At 44.8% G+C, this 13007-nt stretch overlaps 1 protein-coding gene across 4 annotated transcripts in view; it reads left to right on the forward strand.

Moving 5' to 3' along the window:
• Window positions 1-13007, forward strand: part of pag1 (phosphoprotein membrane anchor with glycosphingolipid microdomains 1) — a 59784-nt gene that overhangs the window by 27318 nt on the left and 19459 nt on the right. For 3 of the 4 annotated variants that reach the window (XM_085262283.1, XM_085262286.1, XM_085262284.1), the window contains 2 exons: window positions 9550-9585; window positions 12302-12533. In XM_085262283.1, the coding sequence (XP_085118409.1) occupies window positions 12346-12533 (188 nt within the window). In that variant the 5' untranslated portion in view covers window positions 9550-9585; window positions 12302-12345. Of the gene's footprint in view, window positions 1-2464; window positions 3475-9549; window positions 9586-12301; window positions 12534-13007 lie in introns of those variants that run through there. The other variant, XM_085262285.1, reaches the window with a different exon arrangement.

Below are 13007 nucleotides of genomic sequence, written 5' to 3' on the forward strand. Positions count from 1 at the left end.
GTGTGTGTGTGTGTGTGTGTGTGACTGACAGCAGATTTTCTGCCACCAGCCGGCATCCTGTTTACTGCTCTGATGCACATTCAGCTGGTTCATTTGGTTTTCAGCCCTCCCTGGGGACACACAGAGCCGCCCCCATTAACTGATTTGAGAAGGGCTGTGGCAGCCACTGCTGCTTTGTAAATAAATATTCTACCATGTTACATATTTATTATACACGCTTTGGCCCTCTAGTTCATGTAGCTGAGCAATAGTGTGTTGACGACACAGGGTTCAGCAGTGGGATTATGCAGTTTTTGGCTTCAGTTGTGCCTGTTACGTTCAGAGCATAATTAAGTCTCTGCTGGAGGCTGCAGGCAGCCTGCTGCAGCTACCTAGGTTAGAAATATTGGTAAGTAAAAGCGTTTTAAAACCTCAAAGTCTCAACAAAGGTTCCTGTTTTGATTACACTGTGCATATTTTATAAAGTTTCATTGTGAGTAGTGTATTAAAGAGCTTCACGGGGCCTACAAACACCCTGTCATCATCATCTCCTCAACCGGTTCGTAGACAAGCGGCATCATGTTAAACACTCAGCAGGTAGCTGTGTCTCAGTCTTTTGACTGAATTACAAACAGATTTCACAACAGCAGTTGTCTCAAGGTGGGACGATCGTGGCTCAAGAGTTGGGAGTTCGCCTTGTAATCGCAAGGTTGCCGGTTCGAGCCCCGGCTCGGACAGTCTCGGTCCTTGTGTCCTTGGGCAAGACACTTCACCCGTTGCCTACTGGTGGTGGTCAGAGGGCCTGGTGGCGCCAGTGTCCGGCAGCCTCGCCTCTGTCAGTGCGCCCCAGGGTGGCTGTGGCTACAATGTAGCTGCCATCACCAATGGGTGGATGACTGGATATGTAAAGCGCTTTGGGGTCCTTAGGGACTAGTAAAAGCGCTATATAAATACAGGCCATTTAATATTGTAAGGTAAGCACTTTGGCGACAATGGAAAGGAAGAACTTCCTTTTAACAGGAAGAAACCTCCGGCAGTGTCAGGTTGAAAGTGTATGTTTACCATAAAGACTCAAGAGTCACAAGTGAATAAGCATATTTCCCAAAAGTCAAAAAATATAGACTTTGTTAACAAAAACAATAATTTTGTGCATATTCTCTCCATATCTGCTTTTGATTTTCCTACTCTCTGTTTGGAAGTCCCCTCTCCGCTCACCGCTATGAAAAATGGAATAACCTCTGGTCTGTGAAATGAGAAATCAAATGGAATTGTGAAAACGGTGAAGGCAGAGCTTCATCTGTGCTGTTGCAATCTCCGTGTGTTGCTCAGGCGTGTGCTGCTTGAATTTAACCAGAAATCTGAAGATAGCCGTCTGAAGGTTGCCACGTCTTGCAGCATCCTACCCCCCTGCTTGGCATGGGGGGTAGGATGGGGGTTGCCATTTGTTTCCACCCCCCACTCCCCACCTGCCGGCTGCTCCTGATTGTAGATGTGCCCTTTGAGTTCCTGCAGGCTTCCATATTTTACCATATCTTTATGGTCCAGCTAGAAGACGTGTTGAATATGCGATGGCGAGCTCCAAAGAGGGACGAGGCTTCTGAAAGTGCAGCCGAAAAGGTTTAACTGCAGATTGTTAAAAGCCAGGGTTGACAAATGGGACTGAGATTGGACAAGAGCAGGGATATAAATGGCAGGAAACTGGGGGGGAAAAAGACAAAACATAGGATGTGGAAGAGGGGGTAAAACCAGCAGAGCCGGAAAGGGTTGGATAAGGCTCGTACGTGCATTTGTGTGAAAATTACCAGCCTGTTAAAGCATGTCTGAAAAATGTGTTGCTCTTAAAGGTCAGAGGCCATGACAGCACGCCTCCTAGTACTCCTTTAAAAGCGCACACGTACACCAATTAGCAAAGCAGACTTTCTACTTAAGCCCCAATGTGTTATAGAAGCCTTTCGAGAGGCTCAGACCCACCCCACCACCACCAATGGCACCGTCTGGGTCATCTAATAAACCCGCCCCTGCTGTTGTCCGAGCCTCGTAAAGATGGATCACATTTCCATTTCAGTCGCAGGCGCACACCTCCGTTAATCCTTTTTTTGGCCTGTGTCTTTTGTCCAAAAGGGTTGGTGTCACAAGGGGAGATAAATGAAGTGGCATGTGGCAATTTTCAGAGCAGAAGCAGCGGCAGCTTCGGAGGGTGGTTTCAAGGATTTGAAGAAGAAAGAATTACATCTGTGGCTGCTTGCATCTCTGACAGTGAAAGTGTGCGTCTGGGTTGTCCATGTGTCACCTCAGTGTGATAAATGTGCATGGGTTTGTGTGTGCGCACGTTCGCCGGAGCGAGAACAGGCATCTGTTGCATATCATTAGCAGCTTTTAGAATGAATTACCTCAGTGGATTTCCCCCCCCCCCCCCCCCCCCCCCCCACACACACACACACACACACACACACACACACACACACACACAGAGCACCCTTCATCCTATTCCATCCACCCTGATAATCCCTTTATCTTGGCAGCTATTCAACACATAAAGGGCCAATGCCACTGAATAATGATGCGGTCATATCTACTCCTCGCTCGCCCCCGGTGATAATCTTCATCTGGGGATGACAGTGATGGAGAAATTTTATGCATGCGGTCGTTCGGAGTTGAATAAATCTGATTTCCTAATTTCTGGGCCGGGAGCAGGAGTCAAAACAAGCCACGGCACATGTTTGCACACACAAAAACAGGCACACTTTACAGCCCACATCCAGGCTGTCCCTCCTCAAATTCCCAGAGTTCAATCCCCCCACCCTCCTTCTGCCCCTCCAGCCCACCGTCAGTGTTTGCCAAGAAGGTCACTTACGATGTGAGTGACAATCCCTGAAATCGTTAAAACAATCCATCTCCTTTTTTTCTTTTCATTAAAGGCAGCATGCCTCCATTTACATATTTGGATGACATGCCCGGCTGGTTTGTTTAATTGCTGTAAGCTGGTCGGCTGCACAATTACTAAAGTTGTTTTTGTGCTTCAGCATCTTATTATTAGGCGCGCAGCGCCGCCGACACCGAGCTAATCAATTTGAAACAACGGCAGACGTCTTTAATGCCCGAGCGGGGATAATAAAAGTTGCTTTGTCGAGGCACGCGTGGAGGCTTGTGGTGCAGATCGTAGCTTGCTTCTTGAAATTTCAGTTTGCTTTTTCCTGCAGAGAAGCAAAAAAACCACAAGCACGCGTTTGTCACATTCAGAGGGGAGTTTAGGGCAGCAGACAGTTACAGTATATGTTGTAGATAGGTGATGTTTTTGACAGCAAGAGTACACTTCTGCTTTTCAGCGGAGGGAGTGTGTGTGTGTGAGAGAAAAACAGTGGAAAGCTAAAGATTAATCGCAAGTAGGAGGAGGCAACTGAGCGAGGTCGAGAAAGCTGTTCACCATGAGGAGGAAAGAAGGGAAGGAAAGGGAGGAAACGAAGCAGAAGTGAAATCGAGATGCTTGCAGTATTTGTGAGTGAATATTCTTTTAATAGTTTGTGTTTTCCGTGCTGCACACAGACAAACATTGTTGAGGTTAATTGAACAAACGCTCACGGACTCAAGTCCTAATGATTTACATGCAGAGCAGCTGCCTGGGGCTTTGGCAAGAAAAGGAGAAGAAGAAGATAAAGGAGCAGATAAAGTAAGAAGAAGGGGAGGATAGTCTACCTCTGATGGCAAAAATGTGTGAATTTTGCTCAGGATACAGTTTGTGAACCTGAGATCTTCCCTTTGCCGCAAAGAAAACATGTTTTGTTAGCTCCCAGAATGCCAGAGGTTATCCAGCCAGGCAATCAAATCAATGCTTATTGCCCATCCAATTAGAGCCCGGCAGCTTCTGGTTCAGCTGCATTTCCGAGTGCGTTTGAAAGAAATCTCCCTGGGCCTCTAAAAAGACTTTGGGGTCACCACGGAAAACTGGCACAGGAAGGCAGGAAATGTGGCTTTTCCCATGGGGTAGTGTGACATTAAGTGGAGGCAGATTTTACAGACGCGCACGCATGTTTACACAATCCTCGCACATATGCCCAGAGCCTCTGTGTACTGCAGTGGCTCCGCGAGGTCAGGACAGGTCAGGGAAAAGCTTTGGGAGAGAGAAGATGTGTCATTTCTGGTGAAAGCTTAAGACACATGTTGCTGTTTCTGTAGCCCTGCAGCTGTTTGGGATTCAGGAAGAAGGGAGTTGGCAGTGAACTGTTAAAATTAGCCCCCTTTTTTCTTAAGATTCTTTATACGAAAGTTAAAAAAGAAGATACATGTGTAAATGTAACCCTGTGGACTTAGACGATGTAAGATTGGTTGGTTTTGCACCTTTGTGCATTTCCTTTAATCTCTTTGGATCATTACAAAACGTTTACATGCTTCATATTTCACTTACATGTCCCCGGTGGGAAATGATTGTGAATGCTACCGCCAGCAGATATAGTTACTGCAGCTTGTAAGAAGGAGGGTCGTCATCTTGTGGGTGAATCTATAACAAATACACACGCACGCACGCAAATTTGTAATATGAGAGAGAGAAAATGAGGCAGCCTTGCTAAATTATGCAGTTTCAATTTCCCCATTTAGGGAGGATAGATCAATTTCTCAGACTAAAACCATTAACCCTTAGGATGGCTGGTGTTGCCATGGCAACACTCTTATGTCTCTTGATCGCAAGCACCTGTTTTCATGGGGACGCACCATTGCTTTGGCTCATGCGGGCGTATGCAGCGATCAGTGAGTTAGACTGTGCGAGGCCTGGATTGCACACACACACACACACACACACACACACACACACACACACACACACACACACACACACACACACACACACACACACTCACTTTCCTGAACTGAAACTTGACGGTTTCTTCAGTTGCAGTGATGGATTTGAGTAAGCAGATCCTGCAGCACCTGCAGGCGTTTCTGTGCATGTGTGCGTGCATTTAATTGCATTGTCTCAGTCAGGGGCAGGGTCCCTTGTTGCACTGCATCCTGTCGGGGAGTTGTATTTCATCTACCCTCTCTGGGGATGGGTGTGTGTGTGTGTCACAGTGAACTACTGCTTGCCTATGCGGTCTTTCTGCTTTTTCTCGCCATGTATTTTTGTCTCGGCTTTTATTTTACTCCTCCCCCTTCTTTATTTCTTCTAGTAGCTGTGGTTTTTCTACATCTTTTTCTTTTTTCTACACCGTACACTTGTTTTGCTTCTTTTTCCCTTTTTCATCTTCAATTCTTAACCCTTGACATCAGTCCCCCATCCTTCTCCTCCCCTCCCCCATCTATCTCACCCCCTCCACCGAGCAAATGGCCCTCCAGTCAAGTCACAAGATGCTCAGTAGTGTGTTTGGATTTCATGGAGCATTTTTTTTTCTGCTTTGACACAGCCTGCAGGAGTGTCTGCATGCATCTCTGTGTTTATCATGATAATGCTGCCTATGTGTGCTTCTGTATACTAATGTGTGTGTGCGTGCATGCAAATGTCATTTGCACTGATTGGGAAGACTAGGAGGTCATCAGTTTCCCTTAACCATGTCCACATTACTCTGATGCTATTATGCCAGCAAAGGGAGGCATTGCAAGCATATTGCTGCTTTCCACTTTATCGAGATGGCTTTAGAGCACATTTGGTAAACACAGTATTTCAGGGGTGAGACAAAAGAAGCATGGCAATGTCGCATCACATCCTCTTAGAGCTGAATAATCGATACGCTGGCACGAAGTATCGACGTTTTTTATTAAATCATGAAGGCGCTCCAAAGGGATTCGACTTAGCAGAGTCTCTGTGACTCCTCTTATCAGTGCTTATCAAGTGAATGAGGATGGCATGAACTGAAAGTAAGCGAGGACAAAACTCACACGGGAAAAAAACGTGGACAGCAAGTCAGAGCAAATCAAATGCCCAGATTACTGAAGTAGACTAACATTAATGCACAGACAGTGTATTATACAGCAGGAATGGAATGAGAAATATTTATGTTTATTGCTTAATGACATTTTAAGTGCCTTACACCTACAGCTAATTTAGAGTCATTAATTACACGTAGGACCTGGAGGAAAACCATACAGTTGCATAACTTTACATAGAAAAGCTCCAGCTGCTACTTTTGGGTGAAGAATCCCTTTTTTTGAGTGTGTCTGTATACCACGTTTAGCTCAGACTTGCAGCATAAATCAGGTTCAGATCATTTTCTAGCCATGTGACTACCGTGTTCACGTCTGCACAGTTAAAACAGTTTGATTTAAATCACTGCCATGTGCCAGATGTTTAAAAAAAATGTTTATGTTAATTATTATGTTTTGCAGTATTTGCATAGCGTTACTTACCTCTAGCAACGTCTATTAGCTGTGAAAGCTACCGGTGATCATAATCTGGTGTGACTGCTCCATGAAATTAAAGTTTGGATGGCAGGAGGAGGGCGTGTGGCACTATGCAGGCGGACGTGCAAGGCAGCATTCAGCATGTTTAAAAGCTATTATGTGGCAGCCTGTTCATATCAGATTAGAGTCTGTGGGTAGCAAACACAGATGTCAGTAAATCTGAGTAAAATGCAGCCTTTGTTTTTTCCCGTGCAAATGTGCTGCACGAAGCACAGACGTTAGGGGTAATTTCTAAATCACATGAAGTCCCCTGGGGATACTAATCCTGTAGGAATGGGGCTTTACTCTGTGATTCCCACACCAACTGTATTCTCGTGGTTAAAATATATATATATATATCTTTGGATTATGTTTAGCCCCTGCCCCAAAGTGCATTGTTGTAATCCTACTGGTCAGAAAGGTCACCGAAAATTATCATCTTTTTTATATACTCCTATTGTAAAGATGGATTCTGCATAATGACCCCCACTCCCATCAGTGGAGAATGATGTTCAGAAGCAGAAGTCCTCATTGTTTGCAATAAACCCCTCTCTAGCTCCTTTTATGATGTTTGAAAGGTTACTTGGGTTTCCTGCAGAGCTCCACATGAGCACGACTTCTTGAAGAAAGTGGAGGCTCTTTCTCTCCCGAAAACTCGATTATTTATTATTGTGGAAATGCCTCTGGCTGTCCTTTCAGAAGCTTTCCCTGGGCTCATTTCGCTGCAGACATCCAGCTGTAAACCTTCCCCATCTGCGTGCACCCAGAGGACCCTGCAGAGGGAGGTGTCACACGTGCTGCGAGAGTATACATGGAAACCGAAGCGCCGCTTTCGCCTGTGGATGCTAATTTTTCTTCTCTGCATTTCCCTGCCAGTGACCTGTCCAGTAGACAAAACTCCCACACACCCACACTCAGAGTCAGGGAAACGCTCTTCCTGTAGAGCAGCACAGCTCAGATTAGATGCCGTGGCTTTTTGGCTCTGGTGTCTTGCATATAAAGTCCTGCAGTGGTCTGTCTTATGATTATGTCAGGTCTCAGTGTGTGTGGACAGCTGGGTGAGGGTAAAATTTGGGCTTTTACCTTCGAATTTCCAAACACATTCCTTCTAAAATGACTTTTCCAGTCAGTTATTATGTGTAAACAGAAGACATCCACACTGATTGTCTCCGTTCCAAGGCTTCTGCTTTCTTTCATCAAAGCCAGGGAGCACTTGGAGAAAGAAGAGTGACAGCAAAAGAAAGCACAGTTGTAGTCGTTGGCTTGAAGTCTTGTATCACATAACGGTGGCCTGTGGAGAGCTTTCCGCTGTGAAAAAGATACTCGGAGCTTTAATGTGTAGTGTTTATGAAGCATTAAGGAAAGAAAAGTATGCTTTGATGACAGAGCGGATGGTTTATTCTACGCATATTTTGTACACAGCAGGGTACCCAAAGTGGTATCCAACTTCTTTTGCTCTGGGAGTAAGATGATAAATGTAAGACTTTTGCAGAGAGAGTTTGGTGCCTTGGAATAGTGGAAAGTATGGGAATGGCCTCATGTGCCAGGAATTTACTCTAAGTCTAAATATTAAGACTGTATAAGTGAGTGAAGGAGTGCCTTAAAGGCGTTTTATATTTATGTTGTAAGCTTGCTATCTGCAGTCTTTCTAATGGCCAGCAGGGGGTGACTGCTCTGGTTGGGGAAAAGTGTCGATTGTATAGAAGTCTATGAGAAAATGCTCCTACTCATCACTCGATCTATGACCTCAGTAGACAGGCTCGTGGTGAGGTCATGGTCTCATTTACTGGTTTTAAGATTCATTTCATTCAGTATGATGTTTATTTTGTCATTTATGGTCCAATATAGAGTAAAATAGACAGAGTACACTTTGTCCTTTCACTGCTTTGTTATTGACAAGGTGCAGTTACGCATGTGTGCAGCGTCCTTTGGTTTCTGAGTGAAATCACTCGTGACCTTGAAGACCTTGGTGTATGTAAGCCAAATTTAAATGACAGTTAAAGATGACCTCAGGCTATACCCCTGTAACGTTTTACTAGGATACATTCAGAACTTTTCAAACTATTGTGTTATTGTGTTTTGCTTTTCGTATTTTTAATTTTATGCTCCTGTCATACTGAAAAATCTTATCTGAGAAATCCAAAGTTAAGTGTTAAAGTGGGGTTTGCTTACATGTGTCTAGAGGCTGGTTAACACTCCTGACACACCACTCACGCATCCAAAAACAGAGGTCTGAACTGTCTTTCATTCCTCAAACCTCAAACTATCCTTACAACCTGTTGCTGACTTTTTCAAGAAAACACCGCCTGAAATCTGCCATGACACACTGAAGTACTGAAGGACATTTCATAAGTTTGGCTTAGTGGTTCCAGGATTAGTTTTGATCCACAGAAGCTAAATTGAGTCGAGCAGGATACCCTACCGTGCTGAACACGCCAAAACCACCAGTTACAGACTCGTGATCTCCTACGAGTTTCTTTCACAAAACATCCCTGCGGAGATTTATTTATTTATTCCTCCCTTTTTTTCCACTCAACCACCATAAATAGCGGCGATGGGTAGAAGGAAATGTTGCCATGGCGACACAGCGCCGTGGCAGCCGGTAATTATTCTGGTTTAAGTGCCAGCGCGAGCCGCGGGCGAGCTGGCACGCAGCGGCAGATAGTGACACCTGGACACGAGCCTCTCAGGCGAGGTCAGATACGGCGTCTGTGAGGTAACTGTCCCTGGGGACCCCAAAGCATTCGGACTATTTTTAAGTCATTTCAAGCAAAATCAGAGTGTATAACTGAACCTGCACCCTGTACGTGTACAATGTAAAATACTGCAGTGCATACTGCGCACGTTACATGTTATGGGACACAGTTGAGTGATGATGTCACCTGGTTATTATCTTCTCGGTTACATGGGCTGACTGATCAATACATCGCATGTGTGAAAGATGCAGTGCTTATTGTGTGTACTGCATACAGCTAGTGTGTGTTTGTGCATGAGAGGTTGCAAGCAGCCTGTTGTCCAATATGTATTTGCTATGGGCATTAAAAAACAAACACTCAATAGCCTCGCTGCTCTCCCACTCACATGCCTGCCCAGCCTACATCTGTGCACGCACACACACTCGCAGGACAACACCACCCTCCAATGATAACATTAACTCATCTAACCCCCCCCCCCCCTTTTTTGTTATCTGCTCTCTTCCAGGCAAGGCCGACCTGACTAATCATCCAAGGTGTCAAGGTAAGGCTTTGTTAAGTCTGTTGGTGTCTCGTACCAGGCGCACCTGTGTGTTTTTGTACAGGGATAAACACAATCGGCTTTCTGACAAAGGCGGGAATTCCTCAGCGTCTTCTTGAAGAAGACGAAGGCGAAATTAAAACTGCGCTCTGCAGCTCCATCTGATTTGCAAACAAAACTTCCATGCTGCTCGAATACGACGAGTGCTACATCAGCTCCCACACTCCCCAGTCACATTAGCATAGGCGAGCAGAGAGACACAATGGAGTTTTTCACCGCCGGCACAGAGTACACACATTCTTCGCACACACATACACTCCAGACAGGAGTTTGGCTCCTGCACTCTCCAAGAAAAAAGACAAGGGAAGATAGGTTGTCATGTTTTTGTCACTGCCACTTGCCACCAGGTCTGCTGTAGCTCTCTGTTGTGCTGTGACTGAAAGGAGAAAGAGTGTGTGCGGTTTATTTTCGCTCCCATTTTTCATTGTGCGGTTTCACTCCTTCTCCACACTGTCTGCCCTGAACTATTTCTCTATCTTAGTCACGGGAGTGCACGACATCCCCTCCCTGCACACACACAGTGGGATACAAACCACCCTCTCCACATTTATTTATTTTTATTATTTTAGGCTCACAATCCCTCCCCACCCTTTTGTGACTCACCCGCAGCTCCACACAGCCCCCATAAATCATCCGTGATAAAATCAGGGGTTCCATCAGTTCAGCTAAACCCAACTTTAGCTGTTAGACGGAGACGTGATGAGGTTTCTGATGCTGTGCGCAGAGCCCAGACACCAGTTGTTGGAGGCACTGTTGTGAGGGCCACTGCAGCAGACTGAGGCAGATCGCTGTCTGCACTGCGGTCTCACACTGCTCGCTTCTGCCACCTGCTGGTCATGTCTAGTCAGTGTGTGCAGTTCAAATATTTATAAGGAATGTTAAAGAATCTAAATGAATTAGCCAAAAACAGCAATTCATTTATTGTAGTATGCGTCTCTGTAGTTGGAGCTTCACAGGTGTCCAAGACACAAAACAGCTAATGCACCTGGTGTCCTCTGTTCCACTAGGCGTTGGTGTAGTAGCTTATTTAAGTCACTCTCACAGATAATTAAGAAAATAGTCCAGTAGTTTACATGTGCATTTCAATGTACCAATGTGCCAATCTCATGACAGCAACTCAGTGCATTTAGATGTGTAAACAAGACGACCGGCCGAAGTTCAAACTGAGCATCAGAATGGGGGAAAAAGTAATGTCAGTGACGTGACATTACTTTTTTTGTGACATGGTTGTTGGTCTGAGTGTTTCATAAATTGCTGATCTATCAACCACCTCTAGGGTTTATAGAGAATGGTCTGAAAAAGAGAAAATAACCAGTTAATGGCAGATCTGCGGGAGGAAATGCCTCCAGAGTAATCAGATTGCAGTCCGATAGAGCCTCTTTGGGTTCAGGTAGAACAGGAGATTCTCGTCGTGGATGTGCAGCCGACAAATCTGTAGCAACTGTGTGAAGCTCTCATGTCAACATGGACCAAAATCTTGTTGAATCTATACATGAAGAACTGGGACAGCTGACCTGTGCAGTCAAAGTGACAAAACAAAAGCGAGTGTAGAGGTTCGGTTTTTCTACCAAAGAAAGCCAAACATATTTTTACATTTTAGAGCTGATATTAAAGGAGTTTAGACGAGATTTGAGATGAAAACATTTCCTACAGCGTGCTGGGCAGCATAGCCAGGAAATATGGAGGGTTTCCTCTATTAAGGTGTGTCATTTCTTTGAAAAGCATAAGCAATGTTGAATATTTTTAGGGTGTGTATCATAATCACCTTCCATTACATCACGCAATAACAAGGAAATAATCCTCAGATGGTGACTGTTGCTGAACATGAGTTGCTGACAATGAGTTCACTGTATTCATATGGCTTCCCACAGGCACCAGATCTCAGTCTAATAGAGCACCTTTGGGATGTGGCGGAATGGGAGATTCCCATCATGGATATACAAATGTGCAGCTGTGTGATGCCATCATGTTAACATGGACCAAACACTGAGAAGTGTTTCTGGCACATTGTTGAAGAAAAAAAAGGAGGTTCCAACCCAGCAGTGGCAAAGTGTCCCTTTTTAGCTTTTCAAATCTAAAGTTACACATTTTCACTCTATTTTATTTAAAAAAGAAAAGAAAAGAAGAAGAAGTCACCCAGTGGACACTTGGCGAAGCCGTTTTTTGCCTGCAGGTCATATTTTGGAAAACTTCAGATTTCTTTATAATAGCAAACAATAAAAAGTCATTATTTCTGTTTCTGTCTGCATTCGAGTCAACCTGGGTTTGAAAGATTCATAAGGTGTTTATAAACAGTGATTGTCTGACGAGCATGATTCGCCTTTAGGTTTCCATGATAGAGCTTTAAGGTGGCTGCTGAATTCAAATTCTCCTCTCAGTATGTTTTCCTAACAAACAGAGCACAGCTTGCACGGTTTGGCTGACTGTATCCTTCAGTAAACGTTGCTCCTCCTCAGCCAACGGCGATCTCTCAGTATCTGCTGAAAAGTTAAAAAAAAAACGCTGCACAAGTTTTTTTTCACATTTAAAAACATAAAAAAATCTACAATATACGTCATTCCTGGTAAAACTGTAAAAAATAAATAGTTTTGCTTCGGTTTAAATGTGATTGTAATTTCACATCTACAAAAAAAGTTTTGTTTTTCTCGTGTTTCCCCAGCTGGTACCAGTCCGATGTCCTCTTCCCCCACAGTGTGATGTGCCATGGCTCCGGTGCTGAGTGGAGTGTGGTGGGGGCCGGAGGCAGGCGTCGTCGGGTCGGGGACGGCAGCTTCTACTGGTGTGGCGTCGTGGCTGGGGAGCGGGCAGCTGATCTTGATCGTCACCCTCAGCATCCTCACCGCTTTGCTGCTGGTGTCGGTGCTGCTGCTGCTCTGCGCTAGCTGCCAGGGGTGAGCGCCATCACCAAGCAAACACACCCATATATGCCGTGTACTGGTGTTATTGTCATCGCTGTTAGGGCACGCTCACATATCAAAAAAAGCTTCACTTCCTGCTGTGTCAGCTATCCAAAGCAGATCTGCTCTGCTGGGAAATGCAGACAGTGCACAAATACCTGAGAGGCCGTTCTTAGCTACAGTAATTATAGGTACAGCAGCAGTACAGAGCAGTGCTGCTGAGTAACACTAAAAATGCCCTCTAGGGTAGTAGGCCATAATTATTTAATTAATAATTATGAATGGAAGCATGTGCTGTCTCTAAGCAGCCGTACACACTCCCATCTATCTATATATATAAAAGAGAAACACGTTTCCTTGTCATTTAACTTTCCTTTCGTGTAATCCCCGTAAAGAGCTGATGCAAGCAGACTCCAAATAAAGCAGCACAACTGAAACTAAAAGTTAATTTGACCGACTTAACGACCC

Source organism: Mchenga conophoros, linkage group LG22 (genome assembly GCF_057382185.1).
Source record: "Mchenga conophoros isolate Kocher_MC1m ecotype Shallow Benthic linkage group LG22, M_conophoros_male_GT1.1, whole genome shotgun sequence".
Taxonomy (NCBI): Eukaryota; Metazoa; Chordata; class Actinopteri; order Cichliformes; family Cichlidae; genus Mchenga; species Mchenga conophoros.